At 40.8% G+C, this 24,004-nt stretch overlaps 1 protein-coding gene and 1 pseudogene across 16 annotated transcripts in view; one reads left to right on the plus strand and one right to left on the minus strand.

Annotated features, from left to right (window-relative positions):
* Positions 1–24,004, minus strand: part of NT5C2 (5'-nucleotidase, cytosolic II) — a 103,234-nt gene that overhangs the window by 72,710 nt on the left and 6,520 nt on the right. For 10 of the 16 annotated variants that reach the window (XM_063781145.1, XM_063781144.1, XM_063781140.1 and 7 more), the window contains one exon: positions 12,062–12,186. In XM_063781145.1, the coding sequence (XP_063637215.1) occupies positions 12,062–12,162 (101 nt within the window). In that variant the 5' untranslated portion in view covers positions 12,163–12,186. Of the gene's footprint in view, positions 1–12,061; positions 12,187–14,721; positions 14,742–18,368; positions 18,513–22,919; positions 22,968–24,004 lie in introns of those variants that run through there. The other 6 variants (XM_063781139.1, XM_016919262.3, XM_016919263.4 and 3 more) reach the window with 6 other exon arrangements.
* Positions 12,433–13,500, plus strand: LOC104008292 (MARCKS-related protein-like; annotated as a pseudogene).

Consider the following 24,004-nt stretch of genomic DNA (forward strand, 5'->3'; position numbering starts at 1 on the left):
AAAATACAGTAATAGTTTATTTAAAATACACTGTTTATGTATACATTTCTATGAATCCTATAACTCACATAATAGTTACAATCTGAAATTTAAAAGTTCCATCACCCCAAAAAACTCTCCCCTACTATCCTTCTGTAGTCACACTTTCCTTCTCTACTAACTCTTAGAACCCACTAATGTGTTCTCCATCACTACAGTTTTGTCTTTCTGAGACTATCATATAAATAAAATCATGCCAGATGTCATTTAAGACTGGCTTATTTGACTCAGCATTATGCCTTTGAGAGTGATCAGTTGCTCTATGTATCACTAGTTCATTATTTTACCTGAGTTATAATCTATTCTATAAATATACCACATACTGTTTATGTATGTACCTGCTGAAGAACATTTGGGCTGCCTTCAGTTTTGAGCAATTATAAACAGAGATACTATAAACATTATCCATTGTGTGAACCTAAGTTTTCATTTCTCTAGGGTAAATATGTAGGAGTAGGATTTCTGGGTCATTAATGTTAAGGTCTCTAACTTGATAAGAAACTGCCAAACTGTTTTTCCAGAGGAGCTGCACCCTCTCTGTTCACGAGCAATGTATGAGAAGTTCCAGTGGCTCCACATCCTTGGCAACACTTGATATTGTCAATATTTTTTATTTTAGCTATTGTAACAGGCATATATACAGTTGCTTTAATTTTTATCTTCCTAATGGGTAAAGAAGTTAAATATGTGTTTTTATGTCATCTGTATATATCTTCTGTAGTGATGTTCAGTCTTTTAACCATTTCATAATTTGGTTATTTTCATATTGTTAAATTTTAAAAGTTCTTTATATACTCCAGATATAAGTCCTTTATCGAATTTTTTTCAGTCGATAACAGCTTTATATGCAATAACTAAAAACTTAAAAAAAAAAAAACTCAAATGTGGGCCAGGCATGGTGGCTCACACCTGTAATCCCAGCACTTTGGGAGGCTGAGGCAGGTGAATCACTTGAGGTCAGGAGTTCAAGACCAGCCTGGCCAACATAGTGAAACCGTCTCTACTAAAAATACAAAAAAAAAAAAAACAAAAACAAAAAACCTGGTGGCACACACCTGTAATCCCAGCTACTCAGAAGCCTGAGGCACAAGAATCGCTTGAACCTGGGAGGCAGCCAGGCATGTTGACTCACGCCTAAAATCCCAGCATTTTGGGAGTCCAAGGCAGGAGAACTGTTTGAAGCCCGGGGTTTGAGACCAGCCTGGACATCAAAGTGAGACCCTATCTCTACGAAAAATAAAAAATAAAAAAATAGCTAGGTGTGGTGGTGTGCTCCTGTATTTCTAGCTGCTTGGAAGGCTGAGTTGGGAGGATCACTAGAGCCCAGGAGGAGGTCAAGGCTGCAGTGAGCTATGATTGCGCCACTGCACTCCATCCTGGGCAACAGTGAAATCGTGTCTCTGAAAAACAATGCTTTTTTTTTTCTTATTTTGAGACGGAGTCTCACTCTGTCGCCAGGCTGGAGTGCACTGGCTCAATCTTGGCTCACTGCAACTTCTGCCTCCTGGGTTCAAGTGATTCTCCTGCCTCAGCCTCCCGAGTAGCTGGGATTACAGGCATGCGCCACCACGCCCAGCTAATTTTTGTATATTTAGTAGAGACAGGGTTTCACCATGTTGGCCAGGATGGTCTCGATCTCTTGACCTTGTGATCCACCTGCTTCAGCCTCCCAAAGGGCTGGGATTACAGGCATGCACCACCGCGCCCGGCCAAAAACAATGTTTTTAGTATTAAAAAAACCTAAAGGTCCATCAACAGAAAATAAATGATGAAATAAATTGTGGTATATTGATACAATGGAATGACACACAGTAATTAAAAAGAACAAATTACTGATACAAAAACATGAATAAATCTCTCTCTCAGACATTACAATTAATACAGAAGCCATACCCTTTAAGGTGAAATACACCATCTAAATGTAAATATAAATAATACTTCCTCAACATAAGTTTCTTCTTATACTATTTCAATAAATCTCAGATCTGCTTTTATTCTTTCTCTTCCATGCCACCAATACCACTTTTCTTCTTAATTTTACTGTTAGATATGTTGTTTTTGGAAGAAGTATAGAGGAAATGGTAGTAAAGGGAGAGTGCTTCAGGATTCAATACATTCTTTTGAACAGTAACATTTAGAGAATCTGTACTCCATAGTGGTATCACTGCACATTTTTAAGAGCATCTTGTATCTAGAACAGATAAGGAATTCATGTGATGTAAGAAAAGGTGTCACTGTGAGAATTTTTATTTTGTTTTTGTTTCTTAAGAGACAGGGTCTCGCTCTGTTTCCCAAGCTAGAGTGTGATAGCATGATCACAGCTCACTGTAACCTCAAACTCCTGGGCTCAAGAAATCCACCTGCCTCAGCCAGGCGCAATGGCTCACGCCTGTAATCCCAGCATTTTGGGAGGCCAAGGCGGGTGGATCACCTGAGGTCAGGAGTTCAAGGCCAGACTGACCAACATGGTGAAACTCCATTTCTACTAAAAATACAAAATTAGCCTGGCGTGCTGGCGCATCCCTGTAATCCCAGCTACTCGGGAAGCTGAGGCAGGAGAATCGCTTGAACCCAGGAGGCAGAGGTTGCAGTGAGCCAACATCACGCCATTGCACTCCAGCTGGGGCAACAAGAGCAAAACTCCATCTCAAAAGAAAAAGAAAAACAGAAATCCTCCTGCCTCAGCCTCCCTAGTGTCTGGGATTACAGGCGTGCACTACCACCTGTGGCTTTTTTTTTTTTTTTTTTTCTAGAAACAGTGTCTTACTCTGTTGCCAGAATCTCAAACTCTTAGACTCAAGTGATCTCCCCACCTCAGCCTCCCAAGAGAATTTTTTTTTTTTTGAGACAGAGTTTCACTCTTATTGCCCAGGCTGTAGTGCAATGGTACAATCTAGGCTCACCGTAACCTCCGCCTCCCAGGTTCAAGCGATTCTCCTGCCTCAGCCTCCCCAGTAGCTGGGATTACAGGCATGTACCACCACGCCCGGCTAATTTGTATTTTTAGCAGAAACAGGGTTTCTCCATGTTAGTCAGGCTAGTCTCGAACTCCCAACCTCAGGTGATCCGCCTGGCTTGGCCTCCTAAAGTGCTGGGATTACAGGCGTGAGCCACCGTGCCTGGCTTACCCAAGAGAATTTTTTAAGTTGAACTTTTTAATTTGGAGTAATTGTAGATTCACATGCAGTTGAGTAAGAAATGATACAGAGATTTCATGAACCCTTCACCCAGTGTCCCCCAATGGGGAAATCTTGTGCCATATAGAAAAATATCACAACAAAGAAATTGACATTGACACAATTCACAACTTTATTCAGACTTCATCAGTTTCACATGCACTCTGTGTATGTGTAGATTAATATATTTACCACTAGAGTTAGACACAAGAGTTTCCTCATAAGGTATTCCTTGTGCTACCCTTTTACAGGTACACCCACCATCTCCCTCCACCCACCCCAATCTCTACCCCTAGCAACCATTAATTTATCAATCTCAATAATTTTGTAATTTCAAGAATGTTACAGAAATGGAACCATACAGAGTGTAACCTTTTCAGATTGGCTTTACTAACTCAGCATAATTCTCTTGAGATATATCAAAGCTGTTGCACGTATCAACAGTTCACTTTTTACTGCTGAATAGAATTCCATACACAGAATTTTGGGAGGAAAATAATAAGCTGAAAAATTTCTTACCAGTCCCTAAATTCTTACCTGTCATTCCTTAGGAAGATGAAACATGAATAAAAGCATTAGAATGATAAAAAACAAACAAACAAACAAAAAACAGAGTTTTGAATTTTTTTCTTTCTTTCTTTCTTTTTTCTAGAGACAGGGTTTTCCTGTGTCACCAGGCTGGAGTGCAATGGCGCAATCAAAACTCATTGCAACCTCAAACTCCCAAGCTCAAGTGATCTTCCTGCCCCAGCCTCCCTAGTAGCTAGGACGACAGGTGCACAGCACCATACTCAGCTAATCTTTTTACTTTTTGTAGAGACAGGGTATCATTATGTTCCCCAGGCTGGTCTCAAATTCCTGGCCTCAAGCCATCTTCCCATCTCGGTCTCTCAAAGTGCTAGTATTATAGGTGTAAGCCACCACATCCAGCCACAGTTTTGATGTTCTACCTTACTCTTCTTATTCCGACAAGATATATCCCATATATATATTATTTTTCTTTTTTTTTTTTCTTGAGACAGAGTCTCGCTCTGTCACCCAGGCTGGAGTGCAGTGGTAAAATCTCAGCTCACTGCATCCTCTGCCTCCTGTATTCAAGCGATTCTCCTGCCTCAGCCTCCCGAGTAGCTAAGATTACAGGCACCCACCACCACGCCCGGCTAATTTTTGTATTCTTTAAGTAGAGATGGGGTTTCACCATGTTGGCCAGGCTAGTCTCAAACTCCTGACCTCAGGCGAGCCACCCACCTCGGCCTCCCAAAGTGCTGGGATTACAAACACGAGCCACCATGCCCAGTCCCATATGTATACTATTTAAGAAACATGGCTCTTCAGCATTCCAGAGGACCTATATTTTCCGCATGATTCTCAATTTACAAAGTGGCTACTGAAATTTTAACAATTATCCACTGAATATTTGAACCAATACTAAAATGACAGTTTACTACTCAGCTTGATTAATGACAAAATTAAAAAGCTGAATGACATTCATATGATATCCATAAGTGATTAAAAGAGAAATTAAAATTGATCAACCTGGCAGTCTCTATCTACATATAACCTGATACCTGTTTTTAGTATGAGGTTTAAAAAAAAAAACATAAAGATTTCCCCTTTTTTTGTTTTTGTTTTTGAGACACAGTCTCACTCTGTCGCCTAGGCTGAAGTGCAGTGGCGCAATCATGGCTCACTGCAGCCTTGACCTCCCAGGCACAAGCAATCCTCCCACTTTAGACTCCTGAGTAACCAAGACTACAGGTGCACACCACCATGCCCAGCTAATTTTTGTATTTTTGGTAAAGACGGAGTTTGCCATGTTGCCCAGGCTGGTCTTGAACTCCTGTGCTCAATGAGCGATCCGCCCGCCTGGGTCTCCCAAAGTGCTAGGATCACAGGCATAAGCCACCGTGCCTGGTCCATCATAAACATTTCTAGATCGAAGCCATAAGTACTAGCAAAATTACATATACACAAATTCCTTTTCACTCCTTAAACATGTATAAGAAATTTACTTTGATTTTAGAAGAAACTATTATTCAACAGATTTATATAAAGACTGATATGGCTCTGGAAGCCTAAACTGCAACTAAAAAAAAAAAAAACTTCAGATATATAATTTAAGATAAATACACAAAAGTCTTTAAAGAATTTTAAAGAGAAAAATCATTGCAATATTTTCTAAAATAAGGCAAAAGACTGGTTAACAAAAAATTCACAAGCCTAATAAAGTGCCAAATTTCAGTTCAATATGATAAAACCACTGCTAAATTAATAAGCTGTGTTCACAAAGAAAAAAAACCAATTCATTGTCCTACAGAAATTCTGTTCTACTGGAAGCATCAGAGCTTTACAAACGTAAAAACTAAATACCTGACTTCGGTATCCTGGGCACAGTCAATGTAGAGAGCAGATGAAAAACCTAATTGTTCCATTCTTGGATTGGTAAATACAAATTCTGATCTATAGTGATCACTGTAAGATTCTAGTATTAAACAAAAACTAAGAGGTAATTTTTGAAGCTGCCTCTTTCAGGTCACTATGACATCTGAGCAGCTCAGCTTGTCTTCTAACCATATAGCAAAACACATTCCACTGAAAGGTTTGGCCTGATGACTTATCCTCAGCCCAGAAAACTAAACAACCATAAGGAAATGAAGAAGGAGCAACAGTCATACATTTTAAAGGCTAGTTTCTTAATAATGACATATGACTGGCATCTCTATATTGAAATTCAGAAAACTGATATTAAGCAAGAAAAAAGCTGGAAGTTAGATATTTATTTACTTAACTAAGAATATTTAGCTTCTTCTAAAGGGAAATTGTAAAGCATCACATACAATGTATACTTTGTGATAATGATCAGCATAGCCTAACTTAACCAATGATAAATTACCAATCCAAATAAATGTCTTTAATGAAAAGACCTGGAAACAGAATATTCTACAAATTGACTTAACTAGAAAACTAAAATAAATTTCTTCTAAATGGTTTCTATTTAAAATTTTTAATTAACAAAAGCAAATACTGTTAGGAGATACAAGTCTGATGACTACATCATGATGAGTACAGATAATAATCTACTGTATACCTCAAAATTGCAAAGGGATTAGATTTTAAATGTTCTCATCACAAAAAAAATGATAAATGTAAGAGGTTATGCATGTTAATTGGCTTGATTTAGCCATTCCATATCAAATTGTACACAATACATACAATTTTTGTCAATGTTTAAAAAGACATATACATATACACACACACATATATATAATGTTTTTATTGTTCTAAAAGCACACATATACTTTATTTTAAACACTGGGCATGGTGGTTCACACTTGTAATCCCAGCACTTTGGAAGGACAAGGCAGGAGGATCACTTGAGAACAAGAGTTCAAGATCAACCTGGGTAACATAGCAAGACTTTGTCTCTACAAAAACAATACAAAGATTAGACAGGTGTGGTGGTACCCGCCTGTAGTCCCAGCTATTCAGGAGGCTGAGACAGGAGAATCACTTGACCCCAGGAAGTTAAGGCTATAGTGAGCCATGATCAAGCCACTGCACTCTAGCCTGGGTGACAGAGCAAGACCCTGTCTCAAAAAAAATTATAATAATTTTAAAGCAAATTCTTGCAAGATACCAAGAACCCAAATTTTCTACATTTAATTTTTTTTCAGGCTGGGAGTGATGGCTCACATCTGTAATTCCAGCACTTTTGGAGGCCGAGGCAGGAGGACTGCTTGCAGGCAGAAGTTCAAAACCAGCTTGGACAACATAGTGAGACCACATCTCTAGAAAAAAATTTTTTTAATTACCAAGCATGGCTAGGCATGGTGGCTCACGCCTGTAATCCCAGCACTTTGGGAGGCCGAGGCAGGCGGATCACAAGGTCAGGAGTTCAAGACCAGCCTGGCCAACATGGTGAAACCCAGTCTCTACTAAAAATACAAAAATTACTTGGGCATGGTGGCGCATGCCTATAATCACAGCTACTCCAGAGGCTGAAGCAGGAGAGTTGCTTGAACCAGACCCAGGAGGCAGAGGTTGCAGTGAGCCAAGATCACGCCACTGCACCCCAACCTGGGCTACAGAGCGAGACTCTGTCTCAAAAAAAATTAATTAATTTAAAAAAATAATAAAAATTACTGAGCACTGTGGTACACACCTGTAGTCCTAGCTACTGGGGAGGCTGTGGCAGGTGGATTGCTTAAGCCCAGAAGTTTGAGGTTACCGTGAACTATGATCACACTACTGCACTGCAGCCTAGGCAACAGAATGAGACCCTGCCTCTTTAAATAACATAGATAAAAAATTTTTTTCAATGATCTAAAACATCAAGCCTTTGAAAATGTTTTTTCTATTGTTTCCAGTACATACACCTTACTATATGAAAGAACGTAGGGTACAGAATCCATCTAAAATATTCCAGGAAATACCATTCCAAATGAGTTAGGAGTATACTCATTCAGGCTATGATACACACACACAAGCACACACACGCACACTTTTTTTTTTTTTTTTTTTTTGAGACATGCTCTCATTCTGTCACCCAGGCTGGTGGCATGATCTCAGCTCACTACAGCGTCCACCTCTCAGGCTCAGGCGATCCTCCCACCTCAGCCTCCCAGGTAGCTGAGTCCACAGGCGTAAGCCACCACACCTGGCTAATTTTTATGTTTTTTTTTTTGTAGAGACAGGGTTTTGCCATTTTGCCCAGGCTGGTCTCAAACTCCTGAGCTCAAGGACTCCGCCTGGCTCGGCCTCCCAAAGTGTGTGGATTACAGGTGTGAACCACCATGCCCAGCCTATGATATATATTAAATATAATTAGGATGTTTATTAAATGATGTTTACCAGTCCTCATTTCCACTGCTAAAAATGTTACACCCTAATCTAATGTTAATTAATACTTTATAGTGTAAAGACCAAGCAAATAATTGAAGAAAAAGTATAGAACTCCATATAACATAATCTTTTCCAAATATGTTATGTTTTATTACATAGACACACATAAATGTTCTGTTTTATACTTTAACACGCCATACCTAGCAACATATCTCACACACAGAAGAGAATCGTTAGTACCCATTTGACAGGAATCTTTAATGTTTTCACTTTTTCAGGGTTTAAGGAGTAACAGCATCCTAACACCCAGAAATGCCACAGTGACCTACCATGAGGCAAATATCACCAGCCTACTTAAAAAACCAACTATTGATATAATAATTAACTTCTGATATACTCAATAACAAGTAACTATATTTTTCAAAATATTAGTATTTATTGAAACAATAAAATGTTACCTAATTCTGACTTAGCTTTCCTATACAGAGAAGACTGCGCTTAGAAATTTTTTGTCTGCTTACAAAAACCTACCTATATAAACCAGTTTAGCCACTTTTCCAGTAAGATTTCAAAGTAATATTCATTTCCTTTTTCCTGTAGCCCAGAAACAGTTAAGTGATTAAGAGTCATTTTAGACTTCCTGTAGTTCCCATGCAACTTTTTAGCACTGCCAATATACCAGCACCTGTACTTACTGCTGGCTTTCCCGGTGTGGGAGGCAAAGATGGTTCTAGTAGGGCCCAGATTTTTCTACCCCAGAAATTCACTTTAGGTGTAGATTTCTAATTTCTTCTTAAAAATAAATAATTACTAAATACATTATCTACTCCCAAGGACCCTAACTACTTAAGATTTAGGTAGAAGCAAACATTTAATTGAATCTATAAAAAGAGTTAAGTAAAAAGAAAATACAATTTAGGCCGGGCTCAGTGGCTCATGCCTGTAATCCCAGCACTTTGGGAGACCAAGGCTGGAGGAATGCTTGAGCCCAGGCATTTGAGACCAACCTGAGCAACACAGCAAGACCCCGTCTCTAATAAAATAAATTTTTTAAAAAAATACAGGTTAAGGCCGGGAGCAGTGGCTCACGTCTGTAATCCCAGCACTATGGGAGGCCAAGGCAAGTAGATCACCTGATATCAGGAGTTTGTGACCAGCCTGGCAAACACGGTGAAACCCTGTCTCTACTAAAAATTAAAAAATTAGCCGGGTGTGGTGGTGTGTGCCTGTAATCCCAGCTACTCGGGAGGGTGAGGCAGGAGAATCGCTTGAACCTGGGAGGCAGAGGTTGCAGTGAGCTGAGACCGCGCCACTGTACTGAGCGACAAGAGCAAAGACTCTGTCTCAAAAAATAAAAAACAAAAATTTAAATACAATTTTAATTTTTTTTTTTTTTCTTTTTGAGACAGAGTCTCGCTCTGTCACCCAGGCTAGAGTGTGCAGTGGTGTGATCGCAGCTCACTGCAAGCTCCGCCTCCTAGGTTCACGCCATTCTCCTGCCTCAGCCTCCCGAGTAGCTGGGACTACAGGCACCTGCCACCACACCCGGCTAATTTTTGTATTTTTAGTAGAGACGAGGTTTCACTGTGTTAGCCAGGAAGGTCTCGATCTCCTGACCTTGTGATCCACCCGCCTCGGCCTCCCAAAGTGCTAGGATTACAGGAAAAAAATTTTATTTAAAAATATTTGGGGACCACTCACGGTGGTTCATACCTGCAATCCCAGCAGTTTGGGAGGCTGAGGCGGGTGGATCACTTGAGGCCAGGAGTTCAAGACAGCCTGGCCAACATGGCGAAACTCCATCTCTACTAAAATTACAAAAATTAGCTGGGCATGGTGGCCACGCCTGTAATCCCAGCTACCAGAGAGGCTGAGGCATGAGAATTGCTTGAACCCAGGAGGCAGAGGTTGCAGTGAGCTGAGATCGCATCACTGCATTCCAGCCTGGGCGACAGAATGAACTCTGTCTCAAAAACAAAAACAAAAAAATACAAAAATTAGTCAGGTGCAGTGGCCCACGCCTGTACTCAGCTACTCAGACAGCTGAGGCAGGAGAATTGCTTGAACCCAGGAGGTGGAGATTACAGTGAGCCGAGATCAAGCCACTGGACTTCAGCCTTGGCAACAGAACGAGACTCTGTCTCAAAACAAAACAAAACAAAATCTGTAGAGTTGGGGTCTCATCATATTGCCCAGGCTGTTCTCAAACTCCTGGGTTCAAGCAATCCTCCTGCTTTGGTCTCCCAAAGTGCTGGGATTACAGATGCGAGCCACCATGCCTGGCCTACACTTTTAAAGAAAAAGTGATTTTGAGAAAATATTACAGTCTAAAATCAAAACAAGGAAACTTTGCTAATACCCAGAGTTACCCACATTCAATCTAACACACAGTAGCCAGCAGACACAATTTTTTAATTCTGTTTAAAAATTACAGTCAGTTTGTGGTAAATATCAATTAATAATTTCATTCTTGGCCAGGTGCGGTGGCTCACGCCTGTAATCCCAGCACTTTGGGAGGCTGAGGTGGGCGGATCACAAGAAGAGTAGATCAAGACCATCCTGGCTAACACAGTGAAACCCCATCTCTACTAAAAATACAAAAAATTAGCTGGGCGTGGTGGCGGGCACCTGTAGTCCCAGCTACTTGGGAGGCTGAGGCAGGAGAATGGCGTGGACCCGGGAGACGGAGCCTGCAGTGAGATCGTGCTACTGCACTCCAGCCTGGGCCAGGGAGCAAGACTCCGTCTCAAAAAAAAAAAAAAAAAAAGAATTTCATTCTTGGCCGGGCGCAGTGGCTCACACCTGTAATCTCAGCACTTTGGGAGGCTGAGGCAGGTGGATCACGAGGTCTGGAGTTCAAAACCAGCCTGGCCAAGATGGTGAAACCCTGTCTCTACTAAAAAAAAAAATAAATAAGTAAATAAATAAAAAATACAAGAATTTCATTCCTGGGCTGGGTGCGGTGGCTCACGCCTGTAATCCTAGCACTCTAGGATGCCGAGGCAGGTGGATCACCTGAGGTCAGGAGTTCAAGACGAGCCTGGCTAAAACGGTGAAACCCTGTCTCTACTAAAAATACAAAAATTAGCCAGCCATGGTGACGCACGCCTGTAATCCCAGCTACTTGGGAGGCTGAGGCAGGAGAACCGCTTGAACCCAGGAGGTGGAGGTTGCAGTGAGCTGAGATCATGCCACTGCATTCCAGCCTAGGCGACAGAGCCAGACTCCGTCTCAAAAAAAAAAAAAAAAAAATTCATTCTTGGCAGGGTGTGGTGGCTCAAGCCTGTAATCCCAGCACTTTGGGAGGCTGAGGTGGGGAGATCACTTGAGGCCAGGAGTTCGAGATCACCCTGGCCAACATGGCAAAACCCTGTCTCTACCAAAACTACAAAAATTAGTTTGGCATGGGGCCATGCCTGTAATCCCAGCTACTGGGGAAGTTGAGGCATGAGAATTGCTTGAAGCCAGAAGGCAGAGGTTGCAGTGAACTGAGACTGCACCACTGCACTCCAGCCTAGGCAACAGAGTGAGACTCTGTCTCAAAAAAGAAAACAAAAAAATACAAAAATTAGCTGGGTGCAGTAGCCCACACCTGTAGTCTCAGCTACTCAGGAGGCTGAGGCAAGAGAATTGCTTGAGCCTGGGAGGCGAAGGTTACAGTTAGCCAAGATTGCGCCATTGTACTCCAGCCTGGGCAACAGAGCAAGACTCTGTCCATCCAGCACTCCCTCAAAAAAAGAAAGAAAAAAAAATTTTTATTAACTTAGGTGCAATTTTCTAGCAACCAAAGACATTTTTCTCTTAAATACTTTTACTAGTAGATACACAAAGCAGTATGGTGTACTAGTAGTTAAAAGTCTCGACTTAGAACTAGATTTGTACCATGTACTAGACATATGATCTGGGTTATTTACTTAACCTCTCTGTACATTAATTTCATCATCTGTAAAATGAAGTCCCACTTCATAGAGGGGTTTTGAGGATTAAATAGACAAAATACTTACCGATGATAGGCTTCTCGACGATACTTTTTCAGGGCATGCTTATCCATGTTAGCAGGCATATCTGCTGCATTCTGTAACCGATCACTCCAGGAGGTTGACATTTTATTTTAACTGTATTTTGTATTCTAGAAAAGAAAATCATTAATTTAGTAACTTAATATTGGCATCTGTATACTGACATCTGATTTTTTAAAAAATCAGAAAAACTCCAGCTTGCAAACTGCCTAATATAATTACCTATTAAAACACACTGAATACAGTAAATATGCTGAAAATTATACTGACACTTCTCAATAATCTAAAGTTGGAAAAATAATTTCATATGGTAATTTCAATCCGGAAAGATAACATATACTTCCAAATAATTAAGCATGGCTGCCAGTAATTACTCTAATCCTAGATTCTAGAAAAGGCACTAAAACCACAGCACAGCAGTTTGTGAAGATATATAATTTTAAGTTGATGTATGTTTTTAAAATGTGTGTAGTAGGCAAATTTTAAATTCTAATCAACAAATTCTGGTGTGGAGTAGAACAGTAGCAGGCACAGCTAGCGGGTTGGAATGGGGGTACAGCTCGTTTCCCCATTCCCATAAGACGCCAGCCCCACCCCCTCTGCCTGCCCAGCCAACCCCGCTGTACTACCCCAAGGTGTGAGCCTGGGTTGGATACTGGCTACCCCCCAGCAGACCCCCATCATAGGCAGCCAGAGCTCCAAGGCTCCTCGGAAGACGTGACCACCAAGGTTGCGGCAGGCGCTTCCCCTGCAAAGGCCAACGGACAAGACGATGGCCACGTGAAAAGCAATGAAGACTTATCTCCCAAGGGTGAAGGAGTGTTGCCTCTGTGAACAGAACACATGAGGCAGCCGGGGCCACTGGCGATGCCATTGAGCCAGCATCCCCTATCCAGGGTGCTGAGGCCAAGGGGGCAGTCTCCCCTAGTAAGTTCTCTCTCAAGAAGTCTTTCAAATTCAGCAGCCTGCTCTTCCACAAAAATTGGAAGGAGGACGGGGGCAGTTCTTCTGCCTCTCAGCCAGAGGAAATGCAGGAGCAAGGTGCCTGTAGCAACAAGGGCACTGCCCAGGAAAGGAAGGCTGCTGCTACCCCTGAGAGCCAGGAGCCCCAAGCCAAGGGGGCAGAGGGTAATGCTGCCTCAGAAGAAGCCCCAGGCTACAGAGACATCCACTCCCTTGGGGCAGAGAGTGGCCCTATACCAGGCAGTGCTGAGCAGAATGAGGAGCTAGGTGGGGGCAGCAAAAACTGTGCTGTCCTTGTGAGGTCATTGCCTGGACCTGGTGCCCTGACTGCCTTCCTGTGCCCAGAAAGGAAGGGGCTATTGCCTCCTGCCAGCCACATTCCCTTTTCCCCTCTCCCTCCTGTGGATTCTCCCATCAGCGATCTGGTTTTCCTCTTAAGGCCAGCTGAAGATAGGCCCTGATAGCTCCCCAAGTTAGGTCACTGACGTAAAATGCTCCTCGCCTTGGCCCTACCTCCCTCCCTGTCCCCACCCCTGCAGAAGGCAACTGTTGGTTTTCTTCCTCGATTCTTTTCCAAGTAGGTTTTGTTTAGCCTACTCCCCAAATCCCTGAGCCAGAAGTGTGGTGCTTATACTCCCAAACATTGCATACCCAGCCTCCCGCCATTGAGTTTTAGTCTCTTGTGCTGTGTCTGCTGGCACTTGGGCTGAAAAGGCCACTGCCTCATCTAGGTTTTTGGTTTGTTTTTGAAACAGGGTCACAGTGGCGTGATCTCTGCTTACTGCATCCCAGGCTCAAGCCATCTTCCCACCTCAGCTTCCCTAGTAGCTGCGACCACAGGCAGAGACCGGGGCGAGGGGGTCTCTACAAAAAATGTTGGCCAGGCTGGTCTCGAACTCCTGGGTTCAAGCAATCTGCTCACCTCAACCTCCCAAAGTGCTGGGATTACAGTTGGGAGCCACCCGCCGGCCTCCATCTAGGTTTTCATAAATATCTTACTCATGTGGAAACCTCCAGCTTGAACATCAAATGTGTCTCTTTTTTTGACTTGGTAAGAAAGCATTAGGCTTTGGGGTTGGGGGTAGGTCTGTAATGTGAAACAACTTGTCTTTTCTTCTCCCATTGTTATAAAACTTTTAATGGCCAAACCTCAGATTTGTACTTTTTTTTTTTTAAGCTGCTAAAACCATTCTCTTCCACCTGGTTTTACTGTAACATTTGAAAAGGAAAAAATGTCATCCCTTTAAAAGATAAATAAATACATTTTGATAACATACTAAGCTCAGTCAATGGTGGCACAAATACAAGCAATAAATATTTGATTTCTAGTTATTTAATGCTTTTACATTTTTCTGTAATAACTTATTTTCAGCTGGCAATAAAGACTATGAACAAAAAGGAATAAACTAAAACATTTCATCTAATTAGGATAAGCATCTAAAATGAGGTGGGCAGCTTAAGTGTTTTTAACTACTTTTACATTAGGCTATTCTTAGGTTTCACTTCTGTTTTTGAAGTTTTCATCAGTAAGTAGTTTCAAATAAGGATGAAAAATATCCTCTTAGAGTTAAGTAGTAGATTAATATTTTATAAAAATAGCATTATTTGTGAAAACATCTGTAGCCTGTTATTTCCCATCTTGAAAATGCTAACATCGTTTATGACATGAAGTCAATATATACCTCCCTTCCTCTCTCCCTTCTTCTGAGACAGGGTCTCACTGTTGCCCAGGCTGGAGTGCAGTGACATGATCATAGCTCACTGTAACCCTGAACTCCTGGACTCAAGTGATCCTTCCACCTCAGGCTCCAGAACAGCTAGAAATACAGGTACTCACTACAAAACCCAGCTAATTATTATTTTTTTAATTTGTGTACAGACAGGGGCTCATTATGTTGTCCAGGCTAAGTCTTTTTTATATAAATCACCTCTGTGGCTTTTAAAAAAATAATTTATTCAGGGGAAATTCACATAAAATTGGCCACTTTAAAGTGAACAAGTTGGTGGCATTTAGTGCAACCACCAACTCCTTTTAGTGTCAAAATACTTCCATGACTCTAAAGTAAAACCCCTCATCCATTAAGCAGTTTCTTCCCACTATGCCCTCTACCCAGCCCCTGGCAACAACCAATCTGGACTCTGTCTCTGGATTTAACTATCCTGGATATTTCATATAAATGGAATCATACAACATGTGACCTTTTGTGTCTGCCTTCTTTCAGTTGGCATAGTATTTTCAAAGCTCATCCATGTAGTATCACATATCACATTTCATTCTTTCTAATGACTGAATAATAATCCACTGTGCAGGCGCAACTGGCTCTCCTTTTGTGGAAAAGTGAACTTAATCCACACCTCTCATCATACACAAAATTTAAGATGGATCATAGACCTAAGCGTAATATCTAAAACTATAAAACTTGTACACAGACCAGGCGCAGTGGCTCATGCCTATAATCCCATCACTTTGGGAGGCCAAAGTGGGTGGATCACTTGAGCTCAAGAGTTTGAAGCCTGGGCAACATGGCAAAAGCCCATCTCTACAAAATATACAAAAATTAGTTGGGCATGGTGGTCCATATCTGTAGTCCCAGCTACTTGGGAGGCTGAGGCAGGAGTATCACTTGAGCCCAGCGGAGGTTGCAGTGAGGCGGAGGTTGAAGCAGAGCTTGCAGTGAGCTGATTATGCCACTGCGCTCCAGCCTCAGTGACAGAGGAAGACCTGTGGCTCATGCCTGTAATCCCAGCACTTTGGGAGGCTAAGGAGGGTGGATCACGAGGTCAAGAGATCGAGATCATCTTGGCCATCATGGTGAAACCCCGTCTCTACTAAATACAAAAAATTAGCTGGGCGTGGTGGCACGCATCTGTAATCCCAGCTACTCAGGTGGCTGACGCAGGAGAATCGCTTTAACCTGGGAGGTGGAGGTTGCAATGAGCTGAGCCGAGATCACACCACTACACTCCAGCCTGGGCAACAAGATCAAGACTGTCTCAAAAAAAAAAAAAAAAAGACAAGCAAGCAGCCCTTGGGGTTGCTCTGTCAACAGAGTGGCCATTCCTCTGTTTCCTCTACGTTTTCTTTTTTCTTTTTCCTTTTTTTTTTTTGAGATAGAGTCTTGCTCTGTCACCCAGGCTGGAGTGCAGTGATGCGATCTTGGCTCACTGCAACCTCCACCTCCCGGGTTCAAGCGATTCTCCTGCCTCAGCCTCCTGAGTAACTGGGATTACAGGCACGCACCACCTTGCCCGGCTAATTTTTGTATTTTTAGTACAGACGGAGTTTCACCATGTTGGTCAGGCTGGTGCCAAACTCCTGACCTCATTATCTGCCCACCTTGGCCTTCCAAAGTGCTGGGATTACAGGTGTGAGCCACTGTGCCCAGCCTCCTCTACTTCCTTAATAAACTTGCTTTCACTTTACTTTATGGACTCGCCCTAAATTCTTTATTACATCAGATCCAAGAACCCTCTCTTGGGGTCTGGATCAGGACCCCTTTCCAGTAACAATAATGTAGGTAGGAAAACCATGGAAGGCCTCTATGAGGAGGTAATATTTGTTCAGAGACCTGAGTAAAGTAAAGGAGTGATATACAAAATAAAACAAACAGCAACTGCATATACACAAACAACAACTGCACCCAAGTAACTGGGATTACAGGTGCACGCCACCATGCCCGGCTAATTTTTTGTATTTAGTAACACAGTGGTTTGCAACTATACTCCCAGCTACTTGGGAGGCTGAGACAGGAGGATTGCTTTGAGCCCAGGAGTTTGAGGCTGCAGTGAGCTATAATCACACCACTGCACTTCAGCCTGGGTGACAGAGTGAGACCCAATCTCTAAACAAAAAAATAAAACAAACAATAAACCAACCTACTACAGGGTTGGCATATACACATCATATTAATCTGTTTTGCATATTATGGTTTATATGCATATGCAAAAGATTTAGAATATTTTATTCTCTTAGAAGGTTAGATTATCTCTGCAACCTTGTTTGTATACTTAATTTAAGTCCCTCTTCATGGCTAACAGAGGACTTAAAAAACTAAAACAAAATTGCATTTATATATTATCCTTCCATTAGAGTATTGAGAGGAAAAAGACAAGCTATGGTTTGGGACAAAATATTTGCAAACACACATCTGACAAAAGGACTTGTATCCAGAATATAGGAAGAGCTCTCAAAATGCAATAATAAGCTAAATAATCCAATTAAAATACAGGCAAAACATATGCATAGACATTTCATCAAAGAATATATACAAATGGCAAATAAGCATATGAAGTGATGTTTAACATCATTTGTCACTAGGGAAATACAAATTAAAAACACAATAAGATACCAAAATATGCCTATTTGAATATTTAAAATTAAAAAGACAGACAGTATCAAATGTTGTTGAGAATGTAGAGCAACCTGAATTCTACTACACTGCTGGAAAGAAAATAAAAAAGGCACAAGCACTCTGGAAAAGTTTGCCATTTCTTTAAAACTTAAACATATATCTATCATATGTCCCAGACTTTCTAATTGTAAGTAATTGTCCAAGAGAAATTAAAGCACATATCCATATAAAGACTTGAACACAGGCTTGGGCACAGTGGCTCACACCTGTAATCCCAACACTTTGGGAGGCCAAGATGGGTGGATTGCTTGAACCCAGGAGTTCAAGAGCAGCCTGGGCAACATGGCAAAATGCAGTCTTTATGAAAATTGAAAAATTAGTTGGGCATGGTGGCACACGCCTGTAGTCCCAGCTACTTGGGAGGATCACACGAGCCCAAGAGGTTGAGGCTACAGTGAGCCAAGATTGTCTCGTGCCACTGCACTCCAGCCTGGGCGACAGAGATCCTGTCTCAAAAGAAAAAAAAAAAACTTATACACAAATGTTCTTAGCAGCTTTGTAATGGCCAGAAACTACAAACAACCCAAATGTTATCCACAAGTGAATGGATAAAAAAAATTATGGTACATCTGTACAATGTAATACTACTATGCAATATAAAGGAATAAAGTATTTACATGCAAAACATTAAAAAATTCATAATTACACTGAGTGAAAGAAGACAAAAAGAGTACATAGTGTATGATTCCGTATATATAAAATCCTAGAAAATGCACACTAATCTGACAGAACACAGACCAGTGGTTCCCTGGGGTAGGGAGGTCAAGTACGGAGAGGAGGAGGTATTACAAAGGAGCCCAGGAAAACTTTCGGGGAGAAGGGGTGATACGTTCAATATCTTCATTATGGTGATGGTTTCATGGGTACATATATATATGTTAAAATTTATTATATACTCTGTGCAACTTATTGTATACCAATTATGCCACAATAAGACTTTTTCAGCCAGTGGCAGTGGCTCACACTTGTAATCCCAGAACTTTGGGAGGCCGAGGCGAATGGATCACTTCACGTCAGGAGATCACATCACTGTACTCCAGCCTGGGCAGCAGAGTGAAACTCTGTCTCAAAAAAAAAAAAAAAAAATTTCACAGGCAAAACATGCACAGTCCCCTTCACCACTACCATCACCCTCCCCCAAAGAAAGGAAAACAGCTGCTCCAACAGCTCTAGGCAACTGCTGAAAACAGGAAGCAAAGAGCAACTGAAACTGCAGGGTAAGCCTGGTTAGCAATCTGCACTGAATATTCTTTCCTTCAAAATGGTGTGCTAATAAAATGCTGATAGCCACATATAGTAAGACCACTATCTTTAAACTACAATGAAAGGAAATTTTGTCCCTCCCATAATTACCTCATTACTTAACATAATGTTAAGAAAAGTTCAAGAATTATGATGTAGTACAGTAATATTCTTCACGCCCAAATTGATAAAAGTATAAAAATAGCAGTAAAGGCCTGGCGTGGTGGCTCACGCCTGTAATCCTGGTACTTTGGGAGGCCAAGATGGGTGGATCATTTGAGGTCAGGAGTTCGAGACCAGCCTGGCCAAAATGATGAAACCTTGTCTCTACTAAAAATGGAAAAAAATCAGCCAGGCGTGGTGGCGTATCCCTGTAGTCCCAGCTACTCGAGAAGCTGAGGCAGGAGAATTGCTTCTCCCACCCGGGGTGCGGAGGTTGCAGTGAGCTGAGACTGCGCCACTGCACTCCAGCCTGGGCAACAGAGCGAGACTCTATCTCAAAAAAAAAAAAAAGAAAAAATAGCAGTCAGCACTTCTTTTCATGACAATTCTGCATTAAGACAAAATGCCACGCTGCTAGAGTTATACGTTGGCAAACGCTCTTTAAAAAGTCATTTTACATGTCTGTTTCAAGTCAGGTCAGTAATTCATTTGGAATAAAGTGAGGAGCACTTTAACAATATGTAGAGCAGGTCTATCAGGCAGTGTTTAACACATGGCAATTTGAATCAAATATTCATTTTTCAATGGAATAAGTATGTCAACATAGATAATAGGGTAATAATAGCAGTATGAATAATCAGTAGTTTCTACTTCACTCAAATTTTAATTTTGTATTTAAAATACAAAACTTGGGTGGCTCACACCTGTAATCCCAGCACTTTGGGACGCCGAGGCGGGTGGATCATCTGAGGTCAGGAGTTCAAGACCAGCCTGGCCAACATGATGAAACCCTGTCTACTAAAAATATAAAAATTAGCCAGGCGTGGTGGCAGGCACCCATAATCCCAGCAACTTGGGAGGGTGAGGCAGGACAATCACTTGAACCCAGGAGGCAGAGCTTGCAGTGAGCCGAGATCCCGCCACTGTACTCTAGCCTGGGTGACAGAGCAAGACTCCATCTCAAAAAAAAAACCAAAAAAAAAAAAACTAAACTTGGCATTTATAAGTTTTATAATCAACCATTCATTCTCATTCTAAGAACACTGCCCTAAAACTTAAATGGAAAGGATAATTTTGAATAATTTCTTCAAATTTTCTCACCAGCCTGAAACTTATTTTGGTCTCTAAATACAACAACTTTCACTGCGTATTACTCATGTTAAACTAGTTTATGGAAAAACAAAAGTTAAAGCTATATTCTCCATTTGTATGCCTCATATTGTACTAAATAGCCACATTTTATTCAGTCTTTGATAACCCTAGTCCTTGGCAGATAAGCAAGTAAAATCAATAACCTATAGTAGTTAGACATTTGGTTTTATCATTATATTGTGCTTAAGGGCCTCTCTGTAACATAGCCACAGACCAACTTACTTACAAATACATCCCCTTAAAAACATGGAAAGTCAGATGCAAGTTTACTTTAATTCATCTACCAGTACTGCTGAAAAACTAAATCCTCATATTTGTAGTTAACAGTGTCACCTATAACTCAAAGAATAGCACTGTGAAATAAGCTATAGCTTTTTTAAGTATTTTGTAACCTTTACTCCTTATCATCACAAAACACATGAAAGGAGATATATATATATGTGTGTATGTATGTATGTATATATATATATATATATATATCACACACTCCTTCCCTCCCCTCTTTCTTGAAATTATTAGCTTTTTTTTTTTTTTAACAATCTATCCCTCCTTCTTGGAATTACTAGTTTTAAACTGTTCTTTAATAACTCTAATGAATTTTGAAAAATTCCTGCCCCAAATCCCTCTCAATATTGCCTCTGCATCATTCTTCCTTTCTTTTCTTCTACTGCAAAAATAATTAAACAAATGCTTTTTTTTTTTTTTTTTTTTTTAGACGGAGTCTCTTTCGCTCTGTCTTCCAGGCTGGAGTACAGTGGCACCATCTCGGCTCACTGCAAGCTGTGCCTCCTGGGTTCACGCCATATATATATATATACACACATATACATACACACATACACACACATACATATATATATATATACTTTAAGTGGGGGTGGGAGGAGGGTGAGGGATGAGAAATTACCTGATGAGTACAATGTACACTATTCAGGTGATGGTTACACTAAAAAGCCAGACCAGCACTATGCTATATATCCAAAACTATACCCCCTAAATCTATAAAAATTAAAAAATAAAATAGTTTAAGATGAAGAAGTGCCTATTTTTCCAGAAGACTCCTTGAAACTGTTGCATTTAAATTATCTTAAATGTTTCATTACCTCTCATCTTTTAAATAGTTCATGATAAGTTTTTGGTGTTTTTTTTTTTTAGTTTTTTTGAGACAGAGTTTCACTCTTGTTGCCCAGGCTGGAGTGCAATGACGTGATCTCGGCTCAATGCAACCCCCGCCTCCCAGATTCAAGCGATTCTCCTGCGTCAGCCTCCCAAGTAGCTGGGATTACAGGCATGAGCCACCACGCCCGGCTAATTTTGTATTTTTAGTACAGACGGGGTTTCACCGTGTTGGTTAGGCTGGTCTCGAATTCCTGACCTCAAGTGATCCACCTGCCTCCCAAAGTGCTGGAATTACAGGAATGAGCCACCGTGCCCAGCCTATAAACAAGTTTTTTTGTTTATTTTTCATTTCATTATTTTCATTCAGAGTTCTTTATGTCGCTTGTCCCAAACTGCACTACACATTCCTGTCAAGGGCCAACACTCAATAGTTCACACACCAAAGTGATGCCAACAGTTAACAAACTCCAACTAATAACATCACACTTACCCACACACATCACTCACTGTCCTCTTACCCTGCTTTACTTGTTTTTTGCACATAACCCTTACATTTGACAGTTTGCATTCTGTCAATCTCTCCAAAATATAAGCTCCATAAGGGAGAGGAGTGTTTTATTTGCTGCTGTATCCCCAGCATCTCGCACAGTAGACTTAACAGACAGAAATAAATGAACCATTAAACCTCTACACATGGAGCCCTTTGCTTTTCAGAAGCCTATTTTTGTGTAAGCCTGAAAATGCAAGAATAACTGCAGAAGTCCCTTTTAATACTCTAAATGAATCTTTGTGAAATCTTATTCTTGGTCCACAAATACATAAGATTCTTGGCTTGATTAACATAATATTTTGCTAACATTTCAACATCAGGCCTTGGAACAAAAGCTTCCTTGTTCTCCGAAGGAAAAATAACAAAGTTGAGAAGAGAGATCTTGTCGAGTGAGAAATGCAGTACCTGTTGCCTTGACAATTTGTTTTTCTTCTTCAAGCAGCTACATGCTCCTATCTGTAGTCTGAAATTGTAACTAGAAACTACAAATTTATTTCATCTGTTCCTAAAGTTTTGAAAATATACAAAAAAGACTGGAATTTTGCTATGTTCTCATCAACATTCTATTGCTACTATCCTGCCATATCACATAGAATGCTATATATTTGTTCTACATCAACACATTAAGGCTGCTTCTAACTGAATGTTTTGAATAATACCGGACCTTCAACAATAACATGGTTATTGACACAAAGGAACAAGAGAGCATGTAAGGAAAACATTTTAAAAGATTGAGCTATTTCTTCAAAACGTTGCCATAATTAACTGAGGTCTTCAAAAGCATAAAGGTATAAACAAGCTGTACAATTTTTACATTCAGACGATATATAATACTTTGCACCTTTAGTAATGACTCCTGAATACTCCTTTAAAAAAAAAAATACATAGGGCAAGGTGCAGTGGCTCACACCTATAATCCCACCACTCTGGGAGGCCAAGCCAGGCGGATCCCTTGAGCTTAGGAGTTCGAGACCAGCCTAGGCAACATGGCAAAACCCCCATCTCTATAAAAACATGCAAAAATTAGACAGGCATGGTGACAGGTGCCTGTAGACCCAGCTACTCGGGAGGCTGAGGTAGGAAGATTGCTTGAGCCGGGAAGGCAGAGATTGCGTGAGCCAAGATCGCACCACTGCACACTCCAGCCTGGACAACAGACAAAGACCCTGTCTCAAAAAAAAAAAGGAAAAAAAAAAAGCAGGTAAAAAACTGCTTTATTTCAGAAAAGAACTCATTCTCTTACCAATGAACTCCTGCTCACCATTCAACTTTGGTTTAGCTCTTATTTTTCCTGTTACAAAATAATTTAAAAAGATAAAATCAGAAAGGCATAAATAACCACAGACCACAGTATTTCTACCTTTTAATATATAAATTCATACTTAAGGTTTAGTCCACCTATTTGGTTAAAATTCAGAGATATGCATGAGTTCGATGCCTTAATAATGCTAACATAATAACAGCTGACATTTATTGAGTACTTACTATTTTTCATGTAAGATTCTAAGCAGTATAGTACATATTTTAACTCATTGACTTTTCAGAACAACCCTATATGTTAGGTACTATTATCCTCATTTTACGAAGAAGTAAACAGGAAAGAGAAGTTAGATAATTTGAAGTCACAGAATTATACTGTGGTTAAGAGTACAGATTCTGGAGCCACACTGCCTGCGTTCAAAACCTGGCTCTAACACCAACTAGCTCTACGACTAAGCAAATTATAAGCACTACAGTTTCTTCCATTGCAAAACAGGTAGAGTTGGAACAAGGATGTAAGTTGCTAAGAACAGTGGCTGAGACATGGAAATTGGTCAATATAAACTGTTTATAATGCTTGAGTGCAAGATGTTTGAATACTTGAAGCCTTAGCACAATACAGTACTTGATGTTTGCAGGAATGAGTAATAGGCTTCTACTTTTGGAGTCAAAACCTCATAGCGTCCATTACGTATCAGAGGCTGTAACAATTTCACACATTTATCACGTCAATTAAAGTATCCTAAATATAAGGACAACTATAGCTATAGGTTTGTTTCCTTTCTTCCTGGAAGCTCTCAGACCTAGAGAGAATTAATTCAAGATTTATTTCACCAAACCTACTTCAAAAGTAAACGAGTAATTCAGGCTTAAAAAAATGGCATTTACTGGCTGGGTGCGGTGGCTCATGCCTGTAATCCCAGCACTTTGGGAGGCCGAGGCGGGCGGATCACAAGGTCCGGAGATCGAGACCATCCTGGCTAACACAGTGAAACCCCGTCTCTACTAAAAATACAAAAAAATAGCCAGGCGTGGTGGCACATGCCTGTAATCCCAGCACTAGGGAGG

This window comes from Pan troglodytes, chromosome 8 (genome assembly GCF_028858775.2).
Source record: "Pan troglodytes isolate AG18354 chromosome 8, NHGRI_mPanTro3-v2.0_pri, whole genome shotgun sequence".
Classification (NCBI taxonomy): Eukaryota; Metazoa; Chordata; class Mammalia; order Primates; family Hominidae; genus Pan; species Pan troglodytes.